The following is a 26,752-nucleotide window of genomic DNA, read 5'->3' as shown; positions in this document are numbered from 1 at the left end:
AGAGCAGAGGAAGAGGAAGAGGAGAGGAGGAGAAGGAGAAGAGGAAGAGGAGGACAAGGAGCAGAGGAGGAAGAAGAGGAGAGGAGGAGGAGGAGAAGATGAGGAGGGGGAAGAGGAGAGGAAGACGAGGACAAAGAGCAGAGGAAGAGGAAGAGGAGAGGAGGAGAAGGAGAAGAGGAGGAGGAGGAAGAGGAGGAAAAGAGCAGAGGAGGAGGAAGAGGAGAAAAAGAGAAGGAAGAGGAAGACAAGGAGCAGAGGAGGAGGAAGAGGAAAGGAGAAGATGAGGAAGAGGAAAAGGAAAGAAGAGGAAGAGGAGGAGAAGAGCAGAGGAGAAGGAGAAGAGGAGGAGGAAGAGAAGAGGAAGAGGAGGACAAGGAGCAGAGGAGGAGGAAGGGGAAAGGAGAAGAGGAAAAAGAGGAAGAGAAAGAGAAGAGGAGGAGGAGGAAGAGAAGAGGAAGAGGAGGACAAGGAGCAGAGGAGGAGGAAGGGGAAAGGAGAAGAGGAAAAAGAGGAAGAGAAAGAGAAGAGGAGGAGGAGGAAGAGAAGAGGAAGAGGAGGACAAGGAGCAGAGGAGGAGGAAGAAGAAAGGAGAAGAGGAAGAAGAGGAAGAGGAAAGAAGAGGAAGAGGAGGACAAGGAGCAGAGGAGGAAGAAGAGGAGAGGAGGAGGAGGAGAAGATGAGGAGGGGGAAGAGGAGAGGAAGACGAGGACAAAGAGCAGAGGAAGAGGAAGAGGAGAGGAGGAGAAGGAGAAGAGGAGGAGGAGGAAGAGGAGGAAAAGAGCAGAGGAGGAGGAAGAGGAGAAAAAGAGAAGGAAGAGGAAGACAAGGAGCAGAGGAGGAGGAAGAGGAAAGGAGAAGATGAGGAAGAGGAAAAGGAAAGAAGAGGAAGAGGAGGAGAAGAGCAGAGGAGAAGGAGAAGAGGAGGAGGAAGAGAAGAGGAAGAGGAGGACAAGGAGCAGAGGAGGAGGAAGGGGAAAGGAGAAGAGGAAAAAGAGGAAGAGAAAGAGAAGAGGAGGAGGAGGAAGAGAAGAGGAAGAGGAGGACAAGGAGCAGAGGAGGAGGAAGAAGAAAGGAGAAGAGGAAGAAGAGGAAGAGGAAAGAAGAGGAAGAGGAGGACAAGGAGCAGAGGAGGAAGAAGAGGAGAGGAGGAGGAGGAGAAGAAGATGAGGAGGAGGAAGAGAAGAGGAAGACGAGGACAAGGAGCAGAGGAGGAGGAGGAAGAGGAAAGGAGAAGAGGAAGAAGAGGAAGAGGAAAGAAGAGGAAGAGGAGGAGAAAGAGAAGAGGAGGAGGAGGAAGAGAAGAGGAAGACGAGGACAAGGAGCAGAGGAGGAGGAGGAAGAGGAGGAGGACCCAATACAAGCGATCAGAATCAACAACTTCAGCGCCGGGACGCCAATTACCTGCATCCAATATGCCCTGAGCCAGGATTGCTCCAAATTTAGCCATCACGTCGTCGTGTTTATCGTTGATGACCTTCGAATAAAGTTGCCTGAACTGGCTGACCTGTAAGAGAGAGAGAAAGGGATAATTTTGTTTTTTTTAAGTGTGCCCTATAGCAACTAAAAGTGAAACGGATAAATTGAATGAAGGAATAAATATATAAATAAATGAAGCGGCTGCCTAAGCAGAACAAGTGAACAAACCCTACGCTTACAGTCCTCGATTTACAACCATTTGTTTAGCAGATGACTGAAACTACAACAGCGCTGAAAAAAAGGACTTACGATCGTTTTTCACACGACCGCAGCAGCATCCTTGTGGCCACGCGATCAAAATCCAGACGCTCAGCAACTGACTCCTATTTGCGACGGTCGCCGTGTTCCCCCCGCCCCGGGGGTGTGTGTCACGTGATCCCCTTTGGCGACCTTCCAACGAGCAAACCCAATGGGGTGGGGGGTGGGTGAGAAGCCAGATTCATTTAACGACCGTGTTACCAACGTAACTGCAGGGGTTCACTTAGGAACTGTGACCAGAAAGGTCATAAAATGGGGCAAATCTCACTTTAACCACTGCCTTGCTTAGCTCAGCTGTGGTCATAAGTCGAGGACCGCCTTCACTTTCCAAACCAATTTACAGCCGGCTGCAAGGAATTTTCAAAGGTCCAGGAGAGAAGGGGGGGGGGGAAATCCTCCAAAATGTGTTGATTCTACCCCATTTTAAACCCACGAATTGGGCAAATCACGCCTAAGAAGAGGAAACGCCGTTTGCTTCTTTCGTTGGCTCTTTTAATTTTCCAAAATATTGAAGGTTGGGAAAAGATCCCTCGAGGCAGCGAAGGGATAAATGCAAACATGGCGTGTTTGCAAACAGACTGGCAACCATCGGGTTGTGCATTTTTGCAGAGAGACGGCAACCCTGCTGCTGCTCCAGCAGGATTGCAATTCCCTCGGTTGCTCCAGAGACCCTTTATAAATCAAACTGAATTATGGAAGCTGCTAAAATAATTCCTTCCTAAGCCTGCTCCGCTTAGGCTCGCTCCGGGTTCATGAGCAGGGCCCTGTTCCCGTAAAGGTCCACGATGGAAGGAGCAATGAGGGAGCCGTGCCTTGTTTTGCCGAAGGAGAGTGGAAAGGCTGACAAAACTCTTGCTTGAGAAAAATGACTCAGGGCCTCATGATCTGGCCTCTCTGGGGTGATTTAAGCCCTACGGGAATATATATATATACACGCTCACACAGAGAAGGCCTCCTCAGGGTACCGTCGGCTAGACAATGTTGGCTTGCGACCCCCAGGGGAAGGGCCTTCTCTGTGGGAGCACCAGCCCTATGGAACCAGCTCCCCCATGAGCTTCGGATGGCCCAAGATCTCCGGTCCTTTCGCCGCGGCCTCAAAACACTCCTTTTCCACCTGGCTGACCTGGACTGACAGGGATTTTAATTATGTTTTTAACTCTAATTTTTAATTTATTTTAATTTTTAATTTTAATTTATTGTACAGAGGCCTTTAATTTTAATTTTATCTTAATTTCTGTATACTGGGTCACCTTGTAGGGAAGATGGGCAGCAAAGAAATGTAAAAATGAAATCATAAAATAAGATAAAAATAATAAACGAAATAAAATCATAAATAAATACATAAATTTAAATAATATAAAATAAAATACTAGACTAAACTAAAATAACAGAATAGAATAAAACAAAATAAACTAAACTAAACTAGAATAAAACAAAATAAACTAAACTAAACTAGAATAAAATATAAAATAAAATAATAAAAGAAATAATATAACGTAACATAAAATATAATATATAATATAATATAATAAATATAATATAATATATAATGTAATGTAATGTAATAATATAATATTATAATATAATAATATAATATAATATAATAATATAATATAATATAATCATATCATATCATATCATATTTTATTTATTTATTTATTAATTTAATTTATATACCGCCCTTCTCCCAGAGGACTCAGGGCGGTGAACAGGGCAATACATAAAAACTAGATACAAAAATTAAAAATTATTAAAACGTGATTAAACAATGCCCATAATAAATTAATACAGATTAAAAATTGAAGTCCATTTATAAAAATCCCACCCCGTCCCATCAGGCCAGGCGAGCTTGTTTAAAGAGTTGGGTTTTAAGATCACGCCGGAAGGAGCGGAGATCGGGCGCCATCCGGAGCTCGACCGGAAGATGGTTCCATAAATCCGGTGCACCCACAGAGAACTCCCTCCCCCTGGGGGCCACCAGTCGGCATTCTTTGACCGGTGGCACCCTGAGGAGGCCCTCTCTGCAGGAGCGTACTGGGCGGAGGGAAGTTGACGCCGGCTGCAGGTGCTCCCCAAGGTATTCCGGACCCATGCCATGAAGGCCTTTGTAGGTCATTACTAACACCTTGAACCTCACTCGGAAGACAACTGGTAGCCAATGCAGCTCGCGGAGCAAAGGTGTGACATGGGAGTATCGGGAAACTCCCAATACAACTCTCGCGGCTGCATTCTGTACCAGTTGGAGCCTCCGAGTGGTCTTCAAGGGTAGCCCCATGTAGAGAGCGTTGCAGTAATCAAGACGAGAGGTCACGAGCGCATGAGTGACCGTACGTAAGGCATCCCGGTCTAGATAGGGCCGCAACTGGCGCACCAGGCGAACCTGGGCGAAGGCCCCCCTAGTCACAGCTACTATATGGTCTTCTAGGGAGAGCTGTGAATCTAGGAGGACTCCCAAGTTGCGAGCCCTATCTACAGGAGGTAATACCTCACCCCCCATAGTGAGGGGTGGGATATTCTGAATATCCCGAGATGCCGGTACGCACAGCCACTCAGTCTTGTCAGGGTTGAGTCGAAGCCTGTTCCTCCCCATCCAGACCCGGACCGCCTCCAGGCAACGGGACATCACATCGAGGGCATCACTGGGGTGGTTTGGGGTCGAAATGAAAAGTTGGGTATCATCAGCATACTGATGATACCCAACTCCAAAACCACGAATGATCTCACCCAGCGGTTTCATGTAGATGTTGAACAGGAGAGGCGAGAGGACCGACCCCTGAGGGACTCCACAAACGAGAGGCCTCGCGGTCGACCTCTGCCCCCCTGCCAACACCGACTGCGAGCGTCCCAGGAGATAGGAGGAGAACCACTGAAGAACCGTGCCTCCCACTCCCAATCCCCTGAGACGCCGCAGCAGGATACCATGGTCGATGGTATCGAAAGCCGCTGAGAGGTCTAATAGGACTAGGACAGAGGAATATCCCCTGTCCCGAGCCCTCCAGAGATCATTCACCAGCGCGACCAATGCCGTCTCCGTGCTGTACCCGGGCCTGAAGCCCGATTGGTACGGGTCTAGATAATCCGCTTCATCCAGGACCAGAGGGAGCTGATGCGCCACCACACTCTCAACAACCTTCGCAAGAAAGCGAAGGTTGGAGACCGGACGAAAGTTATTCAACACAGCCGGGTCCAAGGCAGGCTTCTTGAGGAGAGGTCTTACCACCGCCTCTTTCAAGGCGGCGGGAAAACTACCCTCACTCAAAGAGGCAGATATAACCGCCTGGAACCAGCCTCGTGTCCCCTCCCGGGCTGCATAAACCAGCCAGGAAGGGCACGGGTCCAATAAACATGTGGTGGAGCTCAGCCTCCCCATGATCCTGTCCACTTCCTCCGGAGTTACAGGATCGAACTCCTCCCAGGTAACATTGACAAGACCGCTCGTGTCCTGATCGTCCGATACTGCCCAGTCGGAGTCCAGACCGGTCCGAATCCGAGCGATTTTGTCCGACAGATGTTGACTAAATTCCTCGGCACGCCCCTGCAAGGGTTCCTCACTCACCTCCTGATTAAGGAGGGAGCGGGTCACCCTAAACAGGGCGGCCGGGCGATTATCTGCGGACGCGATGAGGGCAGCGAAGTAGTTAGACCTCGCCACCCTCATCGCTGCGAGATAAGACCTAATATGGGTTCTTAGTCGCAATCGGTCGGATTCAGATCGGCTGGACCTCCAAACGCTCTCTAGGCCCCGTCTCCGACGCTTCATCTCCCGGAGCTCCGCGGAGAACCATGGAGCCCATTGGGATCTGCGCCGGGTCAGGGGCCGCAAGGGTACAACTCGGTCAAGTGCCTCCGTGGCCGTCCTTTCCCAGGCTTCCACTAAGGCATCTGCCGAGCTGTGAGCTGAGGAGGCAGGTGGGGACCCCAGTGCTGCCTGGAACCTCTCAGGGTCCATTAAGCGCCTGGGGCGGAACCATCTGGTTGGCTCAACAACCCCACGGTGGGGAGTGGCAAAACGGAAGACCAGCCGCAGGAGATGATGATCGGTCCATGACAGGGGCATAACAATTGGGGAGCCCCCACCAAGATCATCTAACCACCGACCAGATAAGAAAACCAAGTCAAGGGTGTGGCCTCCCTCATGAGTCGGTCCATGAATTACTTGCGTCAGGTCCATGGCCGTCATGGAAGCCATGAACTCCCGAGCTAACTCAGATGCTCCTCCCAGGGATGGTAGATTGAAGTCTCCCAAAACCATAAGTTTGGGAAACTCAATCACCAGCCCTGAGAGGATATCGAGAAGCTCAGGCAGGGCTGCTGCTGCGCACCTAGGCGAAAGGTACACCAGCAGCAAGCCCAACTGCGCCCTAGGACCAAACCTCAATAAGAGAGATTCACACCCGACTATCTGAGGAACGGTGGCCTCCTGCGGACATAAGGTCTCCCTCATAACCACGGCCACTCCCCCACCCCTACCCTGAGTCCGAGGCCGGTGTAGCACCCGGAAGCCTGGTGGGCAAAGATCAACCAGGGGGATACCGCCCTCTGGGCCCAACCAGGTTTCCGTGATGCAGGCCAGGTCCGCATGCTCACCCTCGACCAGATCCCGGACGAAAGGAGCCTTGTTAGCAACGGACCTGGCATTCAGGTACACCAGCCGGAGCTCAGGTGGCTGCACATCCCCGCTCCCAGAACCTCGGGTCGAAGACAGAGGGTCGGAGCGCCTCACCGCTTGTAAATAGCGGAGAAGCCCTCCCGGAGGTCGGTACGGCCCTCTGATCTTACACCTGCTGCCATTCCCTATCGTCGTGGGAATTGGCAATCCCACGACCCGCTCCGGAGCTCCGGAGATGGCCGACCCCGGCTCCCTCTCTACGCGATCTATCCTGGGCCTGGCCTGAACAACAGTTGGTGGATTACCCCCCGTCTCCAACCAACCACAACCCTCCCCCCTCCCTAACCCTACAAAAAATTTGGCTAAAAAAGTAATCAGGGGCCTCTTATTAAATTTATATCTTAGGCCCCTGTTCCTGCCCGGCCATCTCTCAGGGTCCCAACAATCGGGCCCGTCATCAAGAGGCAGAGTAGAAGGTAAGGCGGGTCGCACCCAGGATGGGGGGGCACCCCTGAGGGCGAACAAAACCGTGCTGGAGTACCTCAGGACCATGATAATAATTGGGTAATACAGCAAAAACAGACCCAGATCAAAATAAATAAGATGGGAGGATCTTAAAATGGAAGGAGAATATCCAGACTGCAGACCCAGCTCCGCTGCCACTAGAGCTGGGTAACCCCGGGACAATCCCCGTTCTCTCACAACGGTCAGGACCGGGGAGCAGCCTGAGATATACAGCCGGGGAAAAAGATACCGCCTAGAGCTCTCACCCCTAAGACGGTAACAGGTGGAAACTCTTAACTCTTAACCACTCTCTCACAGTGGTTATACACCCGGCACCTTCCAAAACCCAAGGGGAAAGGAAAAAAAGGGAGGACAATAGGGCAAACCAGTCAGCGAGGTGGATTAGGGGTAAAAACCCATAAAGTCACAGAGTGGTAAGAGAAGCTCCGGTTTCAGGTTCCTTTTCGCGTCATGGAAGGGACCAGGTGACAATCGACCGATAGGGAGGGAGCCAGGGCCCCATAGTACTTCAGTGGGGCCCAAAAGACATGGTCCAGTCAGCTACAATAGTCCATGCCTCCAAATGTCCAGGCATAAAAGTCCACACTCCACCACCCGGCCATGGTCACCATACCAAAACGGTCGCGGCACTCCAACTCCCTCACCGCTAACCGTCCCAGACGCCAACCAGGACCATCTCATAATATAATAATATAATAAGATGACTATTTGTACCTCAGGGTTGAAATGAGTGGTTCTCAGCTCTCTCTGAGCCGGGTGGTTTCCTTGCAGACGTTTCATTACCAAACTAGCTAACATCATCAGTGCTTGATGGAGGAGGAGGAGCAGGAGGAGCAGAAGGAGGGGGAGGGAAAGGACTGTGGGGTCCTTGGTGCTTTCTGAGCTTCCTGGTTTTCTTGCAGATGTTCGACGATGTTACTTAGTTTGGGGAATGAAACGTCCGAAAGAAAACCATCCAAGCTCAGAGAGCGCAAGGACCCCCAACCACGCACACACACACCCCTCCTCCGAAGTTACCTAACTGGGTAACGAAACATATGCCAGAAAACCACCAAGCTCAGAGAGCAACAAAGACCCCTTAAAGAAATAAAACTGGGGTTTCCTGCAAGGAGGAGAACGGGAGCAACCCGCTGAAGGCAACAATCTGGGCTCTTGGATTGGGTTATACTGCCGCAGAGAGATCCGGTGCGTAATCTGGGCGTTCTTCTGGACTCACAACTCCTGATCAAGGAGCAAGTGGCAGCCGTGGCCGGGGTGTGTGTGTGTGTGTGTGTGTGTGTGTGTTTGCACGGGGTGGGAGGGGGACAAAGACACACAGGCACTCCTTGACTTACACCCACACCTGAGCCCAAAATTTCCTCTTGCCATCCTTCAGTGGGATCACTGCAGTTGTCAAGTGAGCGGCACGCAAGGTTGTGAAGTGAAGCTGGTTTCTCCAATGTCTTTTGTTCCTCAGAGTCGCAAAAGGGGAAACCGTCACCCCGGGATGCCGCAACTGTCACAAATACATGCCGGTTGCCCAAATTTTGATCGCCTGGCCCTGGGGGAAGGTTGGCAGTGTGAAAACCTTTCGCAAGTCATTTTGTTCAGTGCCGCTGTTGCCTTGAACCGTCACTACACGAATGGTTGTAAACTGAGGACTTACTCCTCCTGGGAGTTGTAATTCTAACCTCAATCGGACCAACGTCACGTGTTTTAGTTTTTAAAACACCAATAAAATTCCTTGGTAAGAGCCATGCTGGAGGAAGAGAGCCAAACAACACTACATAACACTAGTACTGTTTACCCCCTAAAATAAGACGGGTATTATTATTATTATTTATTATTTTTTATTATTATTATTGCCGCCTCCAAAAGAGGCACCAGGTCTTATTTTCGGGGTAGGCCTTACCTCACCTCTGGTACCAACAGCCCCACCCAGCTGGTCCACTTCTTCTGGGACCGAAGTTCTGCAGCTGCACTCGGGCCTGCATTTTGCAGTCAGGCCTTGCCAGAAGGCCTAAGCAGCCGAGTCCCGAGCTACGGATTCAATCCATAGTTTGGTCCTCAGCTGCAGAGATCTTGCAGAATCGAGCTACGGATTGAGTCCATACCTCAGTTCTTGGCTGCAGAGGCCTTCTGGAAAGTCCCGTGACTGAGAAATGCAGGCCTGGCTGCAGAAAAGGCCTCAGAAGAAGTGGGCAGGCGGGGAGAGGCCTGGCTGCCAGGTAAGTGGATGCGGGGGGGGGGGGCTCTACACCCCCACCCCAGCTTGATTTTTAGGTGTGTGCTTCGCCACAAAACTAGGGGTTAGTTTTGGGATAGGGCTTATATTAGGCCCACCCCCCAAAATCAAGCTAGGGCTTATGGTTGGTGTAGGCCAGGGGTCTTCAAACGTGCCCACTTTAAGACTTGTGGACTTCAAATCTCAGAATTCCTCAGCCAGGGAGTTGGTGTCCACAAGTCTTAAAGTGGCCAAGTTTGAAGAACCCTGGTGTAGGCCTTACTTTCGGGGAAACACAGGGCCACAGGAACCATTTGCGCTTAAGTTGGGGATACAGACAACAAGGACTCATCCCCAATAGCTTGTGTGCCTGTCTTCAATGATGAAGGGACACAGGACAGAAAACATCCTGCAGCCAGGAAGGCTCCACGCCATTTGCACCACTCAGGAGACTCTGAGGACGCAGGTAAACCTCCGAGTGGCCTCAATGACTCTCCAAACGAATGCAAATCACCAGCTGTCTGCGAGGAGTATAAATCCTCCCATTCCCCACCATCCAGTCAGAGCTGAAGAAGCTTCCTGGATGAGAAGCGAAACGTCTTCAAAGAAAAGAGCAACAGAGATGATCAGGGGACTGGAGGCTAAATCATATAAGGAACGGTTGCTGGAATTGGGTATGTCCAGTTCAATGAAGAGAAGGACAAGGGGGGACAAGATAGCAGTCTTCCAGTATCTCAGAGGCTGCCCGAAAGAAGAGGGAGTCAAGCTATTCTCCAAAGCACCCGAAGGCAGGACAAGAAGCAACGGATGGAAAATCATCAAGGAGAGAAGCAACCAGGAACTAAGGAGAAACTTCTTGACAGTGAGAACAATTAACCAGTGGAACAATCTGCCTCCAGAAGCGGTGAATGCTCCAACACTGGACGTTTTTAAGAAGAGACTGGACAGCCATTTGTCTGAAATGGTATAGGGTTTGCTGCCTGAGCAGGCGGTTGGACTAGATGCCTCAAAGATGCCTTCTGGCACTAAAGGTTGACACGGGTTGCTGCCAGCATCCTAGGTATCAACCAGGTATGTAAGATGTTCCAAGTAGTGCAGTTTTTTGATGATGATTATCATCATCATCATCATCATCATCATCATCATCATCATCATCAAAACAAGAAAGTCCAGTGGCCACCTGAAAAAAGCACCTTTGGGTCAAGGTCCACCTGTTTTACAACTGTTTTATGCCCTTTCTCCAGGAGCTCAGTTCTCGGTAGGACTTCCCTGCTTTGATCATTTCCGACGCGCAGGTGCCCCGACAATGAAGAAAACTTCTCAAAAAGAAAGACGTCTTTCACTCGAGTTATTTTTTCCCCCCACACACAGCAGAGCCAAAAACATGCATGGCAAAAGTTTGGTTGTTTGCCCCCCCCCCCCAACAAGTAAGAAACAGAGAATGGCTGTCGGGCCATCGGATGAAAGACGAAAATCCCTTTGGCTAACTGGCGGTGTGTTTGTGTGTGTGTGCCGCTATCTCATTCCTGCGGTTGCGAGGATTTGTGGGTTCAAGCTGTTTACAAGTCCTTGACAGTTCCTATAAACTTGGAAAACGAAGCAGGGTGGGGGGGGAGGAAACCCCGTTAGCCAAACCATCCAGGATCTGGTATTCACACAATAAGTAAATCTTCAGAGAAACAGACCGAGGATGGAGCTTGGAGACGTCCCACAGACCTGGGAAGGTTCACGCTGGCGTCGGCAGTCTGACAGGCAAGGTCCTCTGTGTAGGATGAAGGGGCAGAAGGAGCGTGGGTGGGCCTGTCACAGGAGTGGGCATTATTTAGTGCCACCGTTTATAGGCTGGAGTGACTCACCAGCCTGGTCTTTACTGGGAGGGTAGGAGATGCCCTCTCTAAATTAAACCCCACAATCCCCCGTAACCTCTAAAATAAAACAGTTCTGACTTGCTCTGAAGAAGTGTCAACTCTTAGAATCTGTGGGCTCCTTGGGGCTCTCTGAGCTTGCAGGCTTTCTTGCAGATGTTTCGGGACCCAAACTAGGCCATGTCATTAGGAATGAAACATCTGCAAGAAAACCACCCAGCTCAGAGAGCACCAAGGACCCCACGATCCTCCTCCTCCTCCCCTTCCTCCTTCTCCTTCTCCTCTTCTTCTCCTCCAGTCCACAAATCCCTCTCCCTTCCAGCCCTGATGATGTAACCTAGTTGGGTAATGAAACGTCTCCAAGAAATCCACCAAGCTCAGAGAGCACCAAGGACCCCACAATCCTTCTCCTCCTCCTCTCAAACTCCGCTTCCTTCTAGCAGTGATGATGTAACCTAGTTGGGTAATGAAACGTCTCCAAGAAATCCATCAAGCTCAGAGAGCACCAAAGACCCCACAATCCTTCTCCTCCTCCTCTCAAACTCCGCTTCCTTCTAGCACTGATGATGTAACTTAGTTGGGTAATGAAATGTCTGCAAGAAAAGCATCAAGATCAGAGACCACCAAGGACCACACAGTCGCCCTCCTCCTCCTCCACTTCACAAATCCCTCTCTCTTCTAGCACTGATGTTGTAACCTAGTTGGGTCATGAAACATCTGCAAGAAAACCATCAAGCTCAGAGAGTACCAGGCACCCCTCATTTCAGCCCTGAGCTACAAATATTCTCCTTTACTGAGAGCACGGTTAACATCACAAAGGCCAGCAACTCGGGAATGCCTGAGTAGAGAAAGGTCATCTGATGGTGATGAGGTATCACACGGAGAGGAGAAGGACTAACCAGCCCTGTGGAATATCAAACGCAAGAGAAAAAAGGCAGCTTTGATGATGCGGTAAAGTGACTTTCAATGCAGCGCCCCTTTTTAGGACCCTCAAAATGCAGAAAAAATCTGATTTAATTAAATAGCCGAGAGCTACTACAGCTCCTTTAGTAACTGTTCGAAGTTACAACGGCACTGAAATAAATGACTTATTGTAAGCTGGTCCTCACACTTACGAAACGTTGGTGTGATTCAAATTTGGGTGCGTTCGGCAACCAGCATTTATTTAAAATGGCTGCGGCATCCCAGGGTGACGTGGCCGCCATTTGCAAACTTCCCAGCTGTCATCCACTAAGCCAAGGGTAGGCCACCTTGGCTCTTTTATGACTGGTGGACTTCAACTCCCAGAATACCTGAGCCAGCCATGCTTAGGGGAAAGGCAGAGGTTTCCAAGCTGAGACATGCTGGCTCAGGAATTCTGGGAGTTGAAGTCCACCAGTCATGAGGGGGCCATAGTTCCCCCACGCTGGCTGAGGAATTCTGGGAGTTGAAGTCCGCAAGTCATGAAGGGGCCATAGTTCCCCCCATGCTGGCTCAGGAATTCTGGAAGTTGAAGTCCACGAGTCATGAAGGGGCCATAATTCCCCCCATGCTGGCTGAGGAATTCTGGGAGTTGAAGTCCACGAGTCATGAAGGGTCCATAGTTCTCCCACACTGGCTGAGGAATTCTGGGAGTTGAAGTCCACCAGTCATGAAGGGGCCATAGTTCCCCCTATGCTGGCTCAGGAATTCTGGGAGTTGAAGTCCACAAGTCATGAAGGGGCCATAGTTCCCCCCCATGCTGGCTGAGGAATTCTGGGAGTTGAAGTCCACGAGTCGTGAGGGGGCCATAGTTCCCCCACGCTGGCTGAGGAATTCTGGGAGTTGAAGTCCACCAGTCATAAAAGAGCCAAGATGGCACTAAGCAAAATAACTTAACAACTGGAGGGGATCTGCTTAACTTTTGTGGCAAGGTCATAAAAACACCTGCCGCTCACTCAACCACCGCTTCGCTTAACGACCGAAAATTTAGCTCCGATTTTAGTCGTTTATTCTTGTCCAGAATGCAGAATGTTTCCTTTTAAGGCATTTCGAACCTTTGCAGGTGAAAAAGAAAAAAAGAAACAATGGCAGGGTGTTTTTTTTTTTGCCCCTCCCCCCCTTTCCAGGAAAATATAATTCTTTTGAAAAGGAATCACACCGATCATAAAAATTAAAGGCTTTCTTTCTGCCGTGCATTGGAACAGGACAGATATATCGCTGTCTAAGCTCATTAAGCTCTTTTTTTTTATAGATTTCTGATGTATTTTTTAAAAAAAAAACTGGGAAGCAATCAGAGGTTTTTGAGAAAAATGTCTTTCTCAATGTCTATGGAGGTTCTCCGTCATCCAGGTCACGGTTGTCCCGAAGGGGTTTTTTTATTCAGGAGGCAAATGGGCTTTCTTACTTTTTCTTTGAAGATTTTTCGCTTCTCATTCAAGAAGCTTCTTCAGCTCTGACCGGAGGGAAGGGAACGGAAGGAGGTATACTTCCCGAGGTGAAAAATGAACTGGGATTTATTCCCCCCCCCCAATCAGACGGCCTGTCCGTCAAGAATTACTCTTTTGTTGGCCAGAAACATGAAAGACAGGATACAAGTAAAGGAGAGAATAGATGTTGCCCAATTTTCTCGCATTTTAGACCAGTGTTTCTCCACCTCAGTTACTTTTTAAGATGTGTGGACTTCAACTCCCAGAATTCCCCAGCCAGCCATATTCTATTCTATTCTATTCTATTCTATTCTATTCTATTCTATTCTATTCTATTCTTTTCTATTCTATTCTATTCTTTTCTATTCTATTCTATTCTTTTCTATTCTATTCTATTCTATTCCATTCCATTTTCTATTCTATTCTATTCTATTCTATTTTCTATTCTATTCTATTCTATTCCATTCCCTATTCTATAGTCTATTCTATTCCATTCCATTCCATATTATTCTATTCTATTCTATTCTATTCTATTCTATTCTATTCTATTCTATTCTATCCTATCCTATTCTATTCTATTCCATTTTCTATTCTATATTCTATTCTATTCTATTCTATTCTATTCTATTCTATTCCATTCCATTCCATTCCATATTATTCTATTCTATTCTATTCTATTCTATTCTATTCTATTCTATTCTATTCTATTCTATTCCATTCCATTTTCTATTCTATTCTATTCTATTTTCTATTCTATTCTATTCTATTCTATTCCATTCCCTATTCTATAGTCTATTCTATTCCATTCCATTCCATATTATTCTATTCTATTCTATTCTATTCTATTCTATTCTATTCTATTCTATTCTATTCTATTCTATTCTATCCTATTCTATTCTATTCCATTTTCTATTCTATATTCTATTCTATTCTATTCTATTCTATTCTATTCTATTCCATTCCATTCCATTCCATTCCATATTATTCTATTCTATTCTATTCTATTCTATTCTATTCTATTCTATTCCATTTTCTATTCTATATTCTATTCTATTCCATTCCATTCCATATTATTCTATTCTATTCTATTCTATCCTATCCTATCCTATCCTATCCTATTCTATTCTATTCCATTTTCTATTCTATATTCTATATTCTATATTCTATTCTATTCTATTCCATTCCATATTATTCTATTCTATTCTATTCTATTCTATTCTATTCCATTTTCTATTCTATATTCTATTCTATTCCATTCCATTCCATTCCATTCCATTCCATATTATTCTATTCTATTCTATTCTATTCTATTCTATTCTATTCTATTCTATTCTATTCTATTCTATTCTATTCTATTCTATTCCATTTTCTATTCTATATTCTATTCTATTCTATTCTATTCTATTCTATTCCATTCCATTCCATATTATTCTATTCTATTCTATTCTTCTATTCTATTCTATTCTATTCTATTCTATTCTATTCTATTCTATTCTATTCTATTCTATTCTATTCTATTCTATTCTATTTCTATTCTATTCCATTCCATATTATTCTATTCTATTCTATTCTATCCTATTCTTTTCTATTCTATTCCATTCCATATTCTATTCTATTCCATTCCATTTTCTATTCTATTCTATTCCATTTTCTATTCTATTCTATTCCATTCCATTTTCTATTTTATTCTATTCTATTCCATTCCATATTCTATTCTATTCTATTCCATTCCATTCCATATTCTATTCTATTCTATTCCATTTTCTATTCTATTCTATTCTATTCCATTCCATATTATATTATATTCTATTCCATTCCATATTCTATTCTATTCTATTCTATTCCATTCCATATTATATTCTATTATATTCCATTCCATTTTCTATTCTATTCCATTCCCTATTCTATATTCTATTCTATTCTATTCTATTCCATTTTCTATTCTATTCTATTCTATTCTATTCTATTCTATTCTATTCTATTCTATTCTATTCTATTCTATTCTGTTCTATTCTATTCCATTCCATTCCCTATTCTATTCTATTGTATTCTATTCTATTGTATTCTATTCTATTCTATTCTATTCATTTTCTATTCTATTCTATATTCTATTCTATACTCTATTCTATACTCTATTCTATACTCTATTCTATACTCTATTCTATTCTATTCTATTCTATTCTATTCTATTCTACTCTACTCTAATCTAATCTATTCTATTCCATTCCATATTTTCTATTCTATTCTATTCCATTCCATTCCATATTTTCTATTCTATTCTATTCTATTCTATTCTATTCTATTCTATTCTATTCTATTCTATTCTATTCCTATTCTATTCTATTCTGTTCTGTTCTGTTCTGTTCTGTTCTATTCTATTCTATTCTATTCTATTCTATTCTATTCTATTCTATTCTATTCTATTCTATTCCTATTCTATTCTATTCTATTCTATTCTATTCCTATTCTATTCTATTCTATTCTATTCTATTCTATTCTATTCTATTCTATTCTATTCTATTCTATTCTATTCTATTCTATTCTATTCTATTCTATTCTATTCTATTCTATTCTATTCTATTCTATTCTATTCTATTCTATTCTATTCTATTCCTATTCCTATTCTATTCTATTCTATAGAGGTGAAGCTTACCTTCACCACAAGCAACAGGTTTGTCTTTTAATACATCAAATATGAGATATTTCTATTTTGAAGAGTGAGCTACAACAGACAATCGTGAATAAACTGAAAACCTATTTCCTTCTCCTGCGATTCCAGACATCTTTCCTTTGTGGGTAACAGTGGCTCCCTCAAGTTTGAGGTGGGGCAGTTGCCAGCTAAAAACGGCCCGGCGTATATTTTTAGAGCAAGGATTTAACCAAGAAGGCTACTGCATCCTCTCCAGGTCTTCTTGGAAGTTTTACAGCCTCCGAAAAGGCCCTGGGGGATTGACTTGAGACATGCTCAGGGCAGGATGAAAACCAGGGCAGTGATTCATTGGGCTTCCTTCAAAGCTTTTTTAGCATCTGAAGAGCTGAAACCAGCCAGAAGAAATCAACTCAAAAATGAGTTGCACCCATCCTGGCTGAATCTCAAAAGCTAAGCAGGATTAAGGCTGGGTTGGTTTTTGGATGGCAAGGAGTTTGTGGGAAGGAGGAGGAGAATAGACTGTGGGGTCCCTGATGTTCTCTGAGCTTGGTTGTCTTCTTGCAGACATTTCATGACCCAACTAGGTAACATCATCAGTGCTAAAAGGGAAGGGGATTTGCTCTCCGTTTATATAGATTTCCTTCTAGCACTGACGTTACCTAGTTCGGTCACGGAAATATCTGCAAAAACAAAAAGCCAAGCTCGGAGGACCCCACAGTCCTTCTCCTCTTCCTCCTCCCCGCAAGCCTCACTCCCTTCTAGCACTGATGATGTTCCCTAGTTGGGTCATGAAACGTCTGCAAGAAAACCACCCAGCTCAGAGAGCACCCAGGACCCCCACAGTCATCTAGTCCAACCCCCTGGTCAGGCAGGAAACCCTATACCATTTCAGACAAAATGGCTGTCCAGTCTCTTCTTAAAAACTTCCAGTGTTGGAGCATTCACCGCTTCTGGAGGCAGATACGACAGTACAACTTTCTGTGTTTTAAGATTCCAAAGATTGTACTACATACAGTTTATCTCAACCTCGGACACTTTTAAGACGGGAGGACTTCAACTCCCAGAATTCCCCAGCCGAGCTTGAGAAACACAGAGCTAAACGGTACAGAAAACAAGCAGCATCTATTCCAAGAACCTCTTCCTAATCAGCCTCAGGAGAATTTATTTTTCTTTCACAGCCCAACTGGGCCCGGCCTTGTCGAAAAAAAAATAAATCCCGTTTTTTTTTTTAAAAAAACCCATTTTTCTTGTTCTGCTTATCCAGCTGCTTGTTCCCTCCGTTCTGCCTGCTGGCCTTGGGAGAAATATTTAAAACACAGAGCGGCTCCGGTGCTGAGTGATATTCACAGGTCTTTCCAAACAAAAACCAAGCTGGCAGCTGTCACGGCTGAAAGGCCGCCACCGAAGGGAGTTCTCAAAACCCTGGCACAAACGGTGTGAAGTTCAGCGATAACTCAGAGAGCATCAAGACATGCATGGTGGGGTTGTTGGGATGTTGGCTTGGGTGTGAATTAGGCATGTTTAGTCTAACAAAGAGTAGACAGAATAGGCGCCTTATAATAATAATAATAATAATAATAATAATAATAATAATAATAATAATAATAATAATAATAATAATAATAATAATAATAATAATAATAATAATAATGGTGATGATGATGATAACAATAACAAGGAGGAGGAGGAGAAGAAGAAGAAGAAGAAGAAGAAGGAGGAGGAGGAGGAGGAGGAGGAGGAGGAGGAGGAGGAGGAGGAGAAGAAGGAGAAGAAGAAGAAGAAGAAGAAGAAGAAGAAGAAGAAGAAGAAGAAGAAGAAGAAGAAGAAGAAGAAGAAGAAGAAGAAGAAGAAGAAGACGACCTTGGAGGTCATCTAGTCCAACCCCCTGCTCAGGCAGGAAACCCTATACCATTTCAGACAAATGACTGTCCAGTCTCTTCTTAAAAACCTCCAGTGTTGGAGCATTCACAGCTTCTGGAGGCAAGGAGTTCCACCGGTTAATTGTTCTAACTGTCACAAATTTTCTCCTGAGTTCCAGGTTGCTTCTCTCCTTGATTAGTTTCTCCATCCGTTGCTTCTTGTTCTGCCTTCAGGCGCTTTGGAGAATAGCTTGACTCCCTCTTCTTTGGGGCAGCCCCTGAGAGATTGGAACGCTGCTATCATGTCCCCCCTAGTCCTTCTCTTCATTAAACTAGACATCCCCAATTCCAGCAACCGTTTCTTGTATGTTTTAGCCTCCAGTCCCCTGATCCTCTTTGTTGCTCTTCTCTGCACTCTTTCTAGAGTCTCAACATCTTTTTTACATCGTGGTGACCAAAACTGGATGCAGGATTCCACGTGTGGCCTTACCAAGGCCTTGTAAAGCGGTATTAACACTTCACGTGATCTTGATTCTATCCCTCTTGTTGATGGAGCCTAGCACTGTGTTGGCTCTTTTAGCAGCTGCAGCACACGGCTGACTCCTATTTAAGCGAATGTCCACTGGGACTCCGAGATCCCTCTTGAAGGGCTGTCAGAGGGAAGAGGGCCTTAAAGGTTTACAGGCAGTTCTTGAACTGCAACAGGTCATCTAGTGACCGTCCAAAGTTACGACAGCGCTGAAAAAAGTGACTTATGACTCCTTTTCACATTTAGAAACCGTGCATCATTCCCCATTTGGATCACGTGATCCAAAGTCAGGCGAAAGTCCTTTCCTGACTTATGATTCTGTAAACGCTTTCCACTTTGGACAATCGCTTGGAGGACATTTGCGAACTTCAGGATTTGGCAACGGCCGGTCCAGAGAAAAAAAGGACTGGGGATGGTGGGGGGGAAACGACACGATAGCAGGATTCCAGGATTTGAGGGGCTGCCGCAAGGAGGAGGGGTTCGATTTATTTCCCAAAGCACCAGAAGGCAAAACGTGAAGAGGAGACAAGCTGTTCCGCTGATTAACTGTTCTCACAGTCAGGAAATTCCTCTTTAGTTCCAGGTTGGGTCTTCCTTTGAGTAGCTTCCACCCCTTGCTTCAAGTCCTGCCCGCTAGTGCTATGGAGAACAAATTCAGGCCTTCTTCCCAGTGACAGAGTCAATGGCTGCTAACATTGGATGTTTTCGCATTGACAACCGATGGAAATGTAGCCATTTTTCACCTTTCGCTTTTAGTTAGATGATGCTGGGAAGGGGGCGTGTTGTGAATGAGAGTCCGGCTAGACATAACAACACTAAACTCAGCGTGGGAATCAAGGTTACTGAGCCCAGAGCTGATAAAAGAATTGGCGGGCTGGAGAGCTGGAACCCAGCTCTCTTCAAGCTAATTGGGGAATGTGATTTATGACGGTTAATTGGAGGAGGGAATTGTGCTTTGATACTAGGTGCCCATGGGGTGGGGGAATTCAGTTTTTGGCTTCGATTAGGTTAGTGCCGATGTTAGCCATTTGTCTGAAATGGTATAGGGTTTCCTGCCTTAGCAGGGGGTTGGACTAGATGACCTCCAAGGTCCAACTTCTTCTTCTTCTTCTTCTTCTTCTTCTTCTTCTTCTTCTTCTTCTTCTTCTTCTTCTTCTTCTTCTTCTTCTTCTTCATCATCATCATCATCATTATTATTATTATTATTATTATTATTATTTTCCTCGAAGAAAAGATCCTTTAAGGTAAACAGTGCCTCGAGGTTCTTTTGAAGAGTTGCATCTGTCGGAACCATGACAGACAGCTCAAACATTGGGAGTTGCTGTCAGGTTTCCCCTGCCTAAGCCACAAAAGTGCAGGAAAGAGCAACTCGGATGATTAAAGGCCTGGAAACTAAAACATAGAAAGAGCAGCTGCAGGAGTTGGGTATGGCCAGTCTAGAGAAAAGGAGGAGCAGGGGTGACGTGATAGCAGCGTTCCAGGATTTGAGGGGCTGCCCCAAAGAAGAGGAGGGGGGCTCAACTTATCTTCCAAAGCGCCAGGGGATTAACAGAACCGCCTGGCGCAAGTCATCGTAGCTATGACTCCCCGGGCAGATTAAGCCCAGCTAACTCCTGACAGAGGTTAGACCGAAAGGAATCTCCTCCAGACCATCTCCTTCTTTCCCTCCTCCATGCCAGTGAGTCATCAGCTTCCTTCCCAAGGTCCAAATCTCAGAAAGAACTGCTCTCGCCATCCCAAGGAAGAACTAAAAGGTTGGACTTTCAAACTCTTTCGGGCTGCTGTCGTCGCTCAGTTGCTGTGTGTGACTCTTCACGACTCCACGAATCGCAGCACGCCAGCCCCCCACCCCCATGCCCTCCGCTGTCTTGCAGAGTTGGCTCCAAACTCACATTAGAATAGAATAACAACGTTGGAAGGGGCCTTGGGAGGTCATCTAGTCCAACCCCTTGCTCAGGCAGGAAACCCTATTTACCATTTCAAACAAACGGCCGTCCAATCTCTTAGAAGCCTCCAGTGATGGAGCACCCACAACATCTGGAGGCAAGCCGTTCCACTGGTTAATTGTTCTCACTCCAAGGAGTCCTCTCTTCTCATTTGGTGGCCAACATATTTGAGCTTCAGCTTCAGGATCTGTCCTTCCCAAGGACAGTCAGGGTTGACTACCTTTAGGGTCAGCTAATTGGATCTCCTCATGATCTGAGGGACTCTGAAGTGTCTTCTTCAGCACCACAATTCAGGCTGGGGAACCAGTTAGCTAAAACGAAAGGATTTCCTCAATGTCTACGGAGATTCTCAGTCATACAGGTCACGGTTGTCCCCAAGGTGCTTTTTGAAGAGGCAACTGGACTTTCTTGTTTTTCTTTGAAGATGTTTCGCTTCTCACCCAAGAAGCTTCTTCAGCTCTGACCGGATGGAGGGGAATGGCAGGATTTACATTCCTTGAAGACAGCTGGTCATTTGTCTTCTTTCAGAGAGCCGTTGAGGCCACTTGGAGGTTTATCTGTGCCATCAGGGTGACCTGAGTGGTGGACATGGGTGTGGAGCCTTCTTGGGACTGCGGAAAGGACTGTGTGGTAAACTGTAAACCAGGGGTCTTCAAACGTGGCCCTTTTATGATTTGTGGACTTCAACTCCCAGAATTCCTCAGCCAGGCACGCTGGTTGAGGAATTCTGGGAGTTGAAGTCCACAAGTCATAAAAGGGTCATAGTTCCCTCACGCTGGCTGAGGAATTCTGGGAGTTGAAGTCCACAAGTGATAAAAGGCTCATAGTTCCCTCACGCTGGCTGAGGAATTCTGGGAGTTGAAGTCCACAACTCATAAAAGCCCCATGTTTGAAGACCCCTACTGTGGACAGTCCTTACAGTAGTTCCAAGAAGGCTCCACAGCCATTTGCACCACTCAGGGTGACCCTGAGGTAAACCTCCAAGTGGCCTCAACGACTCTCTAATAGAAGGCAAATCACCAGCTGTCTGCAAGGAATATAAATCCTTCTATTCCCCACTATCCAGTCAGAGCTGAAGAAGCTTCTTGGGTGAGAAGCGAAACGTCTTCCAAGAAAAACAAGAAAGTTCAGTTGCCACCTGGAAAAGCACTTTTAGGATTTCAATAGAGAAAGGAATTATGTTTGGAAGAGTGAGCGATAAAAGGAATCCAGGCCATCAAAGAACAACGGTGGCTGGATGCCATCAAAGCTGACACCAGCCAGAACATTGAACAACTCAAAGAAGCAGGAGGGCAAGATTGAAATAATAGAATAGAATAGAATAGAATAGAATAGAATAGAATAGAATAGAATAGAATAGAATAGAATAGAATAGAATAGAATAGAATAGAATAGAGAATAAGAAAGAACAGAACAAAACAGAATAGAGCTGAAAGGGACCTTGGAGGTCTTCTAGTCCAGCCCCTTGCTCAAGCAGGAGAACCTATACCATCTCAGACTAGAATATCTAGTCTCTTCTTAAAAATCTCCAGTGATGGAGCGCCCACGATTTTAGAGGCAGGCTGTTCCACTGGTTGATTGTCCTCACTGTCAGGAAGTTTCTCCTTAGTTCCAGGCTGCTTCTCTCTTTGGTCAGTTTCCAGCCGTTGTTTCTCGTCCTGCCCTCTGGTGCTTTGGAGAATAACCTGACCCCCTCTTCTTCTTTGTGGCAGCCCCTCAGATACTGGTATAACTGCTATCATGTCTCCCCTGTTTCTTCTTTTCTTTAGACTGGCCAAACCCAAGTCCCACAGCCATTCTTTGTATGTTTTGGTCTCCAGGCCTTGGATCATCTTAGTTGCTCTTCTCTGATGGACGAGACCTGGCCCAGAGAATTGCCAACAGTGACTGAATGGATAACATCGTCCTCATCACCAAAGGACTTCCTTAAACCCTGATCAGTTCGAAAAGCCCTGAAATTTCTGTTTTGTGTTGTTTTTTGCACCATCAGCGGACGTGTCTCCAATGCCACATCACTTACCAGGGGCTCTTTTCTGACTCGTGGACTTCAACTCCCAGAATTCCTGAGCCAGCCACACTGAGGGGAAAGAGAGAGGTTTCCAAGCTGAGCCATGCTGGCTCAGGAATTCTGGGAGTTGAAGTCTGCAAGTCATGAAGGGGCCATAGTTCCCCCACACTGGCTGAGGAATTCTGGGAGTTGAAGTCCACAAGTCATGAAGGGGCCATAGTTCCCCCACGCTGGCTGAGGAATTCTGGGACTTGAAGTATGCAAGTCATGAAGGGGCCATAGTTCCCCCACACTGGCTGAGGAATTCTGGGAGTTGAAGTCCACAAGTCATGAAGGGGCCATAGTTCCCCCACGCTGGCTGAGGAATTCTGGGAGTTGAAGTCCGCAAGTCATGAAGGGGCCATAGTTCCCCCATGCTGGCTGAGGAATTCTGGGAGTTGAAGTCCGCAAGTCATGAAGGGGCCATAGTTCCCCCACACTGGCTGAGGAATTCTGGGAGTTGAAGTCCACAAGTCATGAAGGGGCCATAGTTCCCCCATGCTGGCTGAGGAATTCTGGGAGTTGAAGTCCGCAAGTCATGAAGGGGCCATAGTTCCCCCACACTGGCTGAGGAATTCTGGGAGTTGAAGTCCACAAGTCATGAAGGGGCCATAGTTCCCCCATGCTGGCTGAGGAATTCTGGGAGTTGTCCACGAGTCATGAAGGGGCCATAGTTCCCCCCCACACACACACACGGTGGCTGATGAATTCTGGGAGTTGAAGTCCACGAGTCATGAAGGGGCCATAGTTCCCTCATGCTGGCTGAGGAATTCTGGGAGTTGAAGTCCGCAAGTCATGAAGGGGCCACAGTTCCCCCATGTTGGCTCAGGAATTCTGGGAGTTGAAGTCCGCAAGTCATAAAAGGCCAAGGTTGCCTACCTCTGACTTAGACGCTTCTCTCCTTTGTTCACCCCCAACACCTTCTTCTGTGCAACCTCAGAGCCCAGAAAAGATTCTGGAAAGTGCCTGAGGGAACCAGCCCCCTCCTTTCCTAATTGCCCTGTGTGAGTTGAAGGCCACAATTTCACACCCAATGTTACAGCCTTAGAGAAAGCAGCAAAAGTCTCCTGTACCAGTCATGACTGGAGCCCTCGGAGCAATAACAAAAGGACTTCTTTGATATCTGGAAATACCTTAATTTTACACACACACAGACACAGACACAGACACAGACACAGACACACACACACACACACACACACACACACACACACACACACACACAAAGCACCCTGCTTGGGACTGTTTGTTTTGTTAGACGGTGCCTTAATAATCTTAGGTCTTTGGTTAGGAGCTGAATTATTAAGTTTCCACCCGTCTTAAGACTATGAATAAAACTGTAATGTCCCGCACAAATAAAAGTGCAAAACGCAGCATTATTTGGCTACCTTTTCAAGACCATGTAGCAACATCTGCCTATTCCAGATCCTCGGGAAGGACTCAAATAGAAGGATAAAGATGTCGAGCCCAGTCTAAACATCTGGCTGACTGTGCTACGGACTATAAAAATGAAGAACCGCTCTGGGACTTTAGAATTCAAACAGACAGGCACCTGCCACACGACACCCCAGACTAAACAACTGTGAGTAGGACAGACAATGAAATTGGGATAGTGGACATTTAACAGTACCTGGAGACAGGAGAATAGAGGAGAAAGAACTGGAGAAGAGAAGAAAATACAAATGGCAAAAGAAAGCTCAGAGGGCACCAGTGGTGATAAGCGCCTTGAGTTCAATCCCAAAACATCTGGAGCACCACTTGAGCACCATCGACATTGACAAAATCCTCACCAGTTAATTGCAAAAAGCAGCTTTACTCTCCCGCCAGGAGACAATTCACACCATCAAATAACGTTTTAGGTTTGTCCTGAATCTTGGGAAGGACCCGAGAGGTGGAGCAAGAGGCCAAAGCCTAGTCTAAACATCTGGCTCACTCTGTAACCAACCACAGTCATAACCGTCGGTATTGACCAAATCCCCATTGGTCAATTGCAAAAGGCAGCTTGACTGGGAACAGCTTCCACCCTGTGAGGAGACAGACCTTTCACACCGTCAAACAACATCACTCCTTGGGAAGGACTCAACAGGTGGGGCAAGATGCCAAATCCAGTCTAAACATCTGGCCGACTGCGCGATGAACCATAAGAATAACCATCGGTATTGATAAAATCCCCACCGGTCAATTGCAAAAGGCAGCTTGACGTGGAACAGCTGACATCCCCCACTTCTTTGCGGCAGCCCCTCAAATATGGACTACTGCTATCATGTCCCCCCAGGCCATACCCAAATTCTGCAAGCGTTCTACTTCAGTTTTAGTCTTCCGGCCTTTAATCATCTGAGTCGCTCTTCTCTGCTCTTTTGCCAAAGTCTCAACATCTTTGCCAAATCTTAAGGAATCTAGCGAAGCCAAACGACGGCACCAGAGGTTCAACTTCTTAAGATCATTTTCCCCTTATTTTAAAAAAAAAAGTTCCCTGATGAAAAAATCCAAAACTCTTAAAAGCAACGTCTGTGGAAATGTCAAAAGCCAGAGGAGATATTGAACAGGCCTTCAAAAAAAAATGGGGGCGGGGAGGGGGCGAAGCTGCAATTCCTGTTACTGCTCTTCGCTTGTCTTATCAATCGATTACGCAAAACAGTCAGAAATGTCTGACTAGCGATCTGACTAAGCTTCCTTTCAGATAACATTTGATTTTTATTTTTTTTGTAAAGACTTGTCTCCTTGAAAACTCTTTTTTGACTCATGCAATCTCCATTTCCTGTAGCGACAGCAGGGAATATTTAGAATTTAGGATTACGTTGTGTGCTCTCTGAGCCTGGTGCTTTCCTTGCAGATGTTTCATTACCCAAACTAGGTTAAAAAAAAAAAAGCAAAATGAGAGCAACCCCACTCCTTTCCAGCAGTGATGATGTTACCTACTTTGGTAATGAAATGTCTCCAAGAAAACCCCTGAGCTCAGAAAGCATCAAGAATCACAGTCCTTCTCCTCTTCCTCCTCCTCCTACCCGCAAACCCCTCAACATTCTGGCACTGATGATGTTACCTAGTTGGGTCATGAAACGTCTGCAAGAAAACCACCCAGCCCAGAGAGCACCAAGGACCCCACAGTCCTCTTCCTCCTCCTCCTCCTCCTCCCCACTTCGCAAACCTCACCCCTTCCAGCAATGATGTTGTTGCCTAGTTGGGTCATGAAACGTCTGGAAGAAAACCACCAAGGTTCAAAGAGCACCAAGGACCTTATAGTCTTCCTTCTCCTCCTCCTCTCCACAAATCTCCCTCCCTTCTACTACTGATGATGTTGCCTAGTTGGGTCATGAAACGTCTGCAAGAAAACCACCCAGCTCAGAGAGCCCCAAGGACCCCATAATTCTCCTCCTCCTCCTCCTCCCCAAAAACCCCACTCCCTGCTAGTACTGGTGATGTGCCCTAGTTACCCTCTGTTCTCTGTATTATGCAACCCCCTTCACCCCAGAGAATGCTGCAGGGGTGGAGACCCCACACCCTCCCTGCAAAATACCCATTTGGACCCTCTGCAGACAACTGTGTGTGGCTTCTACCTCTGGTTCAACACCTTGCATTGCTCAGCCATAAAATATATAACCGGGGAACCGCTGCAGGAAACTGAGAAAGCTCTGTCCTCATCAAGGCAGGCCTCCAAATTTTCAACTAAGTGTAACTTGCAAAGGAAGACTGACAATGTTATAAGCCATCCATCAACCAATGATAGTATATACGCCAGAGAGCGAGAAGCCCAGCCAAGAAGAGTCACATTAAGCTTCTTGTTTAACACGTCTGGATAAATCAGTAAACTCAGAAATTTGGAATTTCGAAGATGGCTTGTGCTATGGGGGTTGGGCAGGGTGGGAAGGAGACTATTTCAAACCTTAATGTCCACCAGGAGCCAAGGGCTGGTTTGAGAGAGAGAGAGAGAGAGAGAAAAAGTCTTTGATATTGCTGCATCAACTTAAAACTAGAAATCTTTCCCAGAAAAATCAACTTTTGCTTCAGGGGTGTTCAAGCTTGGCAACTTTAAGACCTGTGGACTTCAACTCCCAGAATTCCCCTTGGGATCTTTAAGACCTGTGGACTTCAACTCCCAGAATTCCCCTTGGCATCTTTAAGACCTGGTGTCAGAATCCATTTATATCATATTCATAAATGGAATGTTTCAAACATATCCCATGGATTCTGCCATCTCCCGAAGAGAAGAGGATAGATGTGTATTGAACCGGCAATAGGCATTTCAAAGGAAAGGAGAAGCCTTTTGAACTGGGGAAACAAAAGGGGGGGCTAGCATCTGGCTTTTGTCACGGTAGACAGCAATAAACAAAAGGGTCCTAACTTCCTTTTTCCCACGAGATGGATGATACGAGAGGAAGGATGGGGGACTGACCAAAT

The 26,752-nt window shown here is 46.2% G+C and overlaps 1 protein-coding gene across 1 annotated transcript in view; it reads right to left on the bottom strand.

Moving 5' to 3' along the window:
* Window positions 1–26,752, bottom strand: part of PSMD1 (proteasome 26S subunit, non-ATPase 1) — a gene marked incomplete at its 3' end in the record, with an annotated part of 137,063 nt that overhangs the window by 15,710 nt on the left and 94,601 nt on the right. Inside the window, exon 19 of the mRNA XM_081329967.1 lies at window positions 1,402–1,504. Coding sequence (XP_081186093.1) covers window positions 1,402–1,504 — 103 coding nt within the window. The remainder of the gene's footprint in view (window positions 1–1,401; window positions 1,505–26,752) is intronic.

Source organism: Vipera berus (assembly GCF_964194415.1).
Source record: "Vipera berus genome assembly, chromosome: 5".
Lineage (NCBI taxonomy): Eukaryota > Metazoa > Chordata > Lepidosauria > Squamata > Viperidae > Vipera > Vipera berus.
Note: the sequence above shows the minus strand (reverse complement) of the source record. Positions and strands in the feature narration are given on the sequence as shown.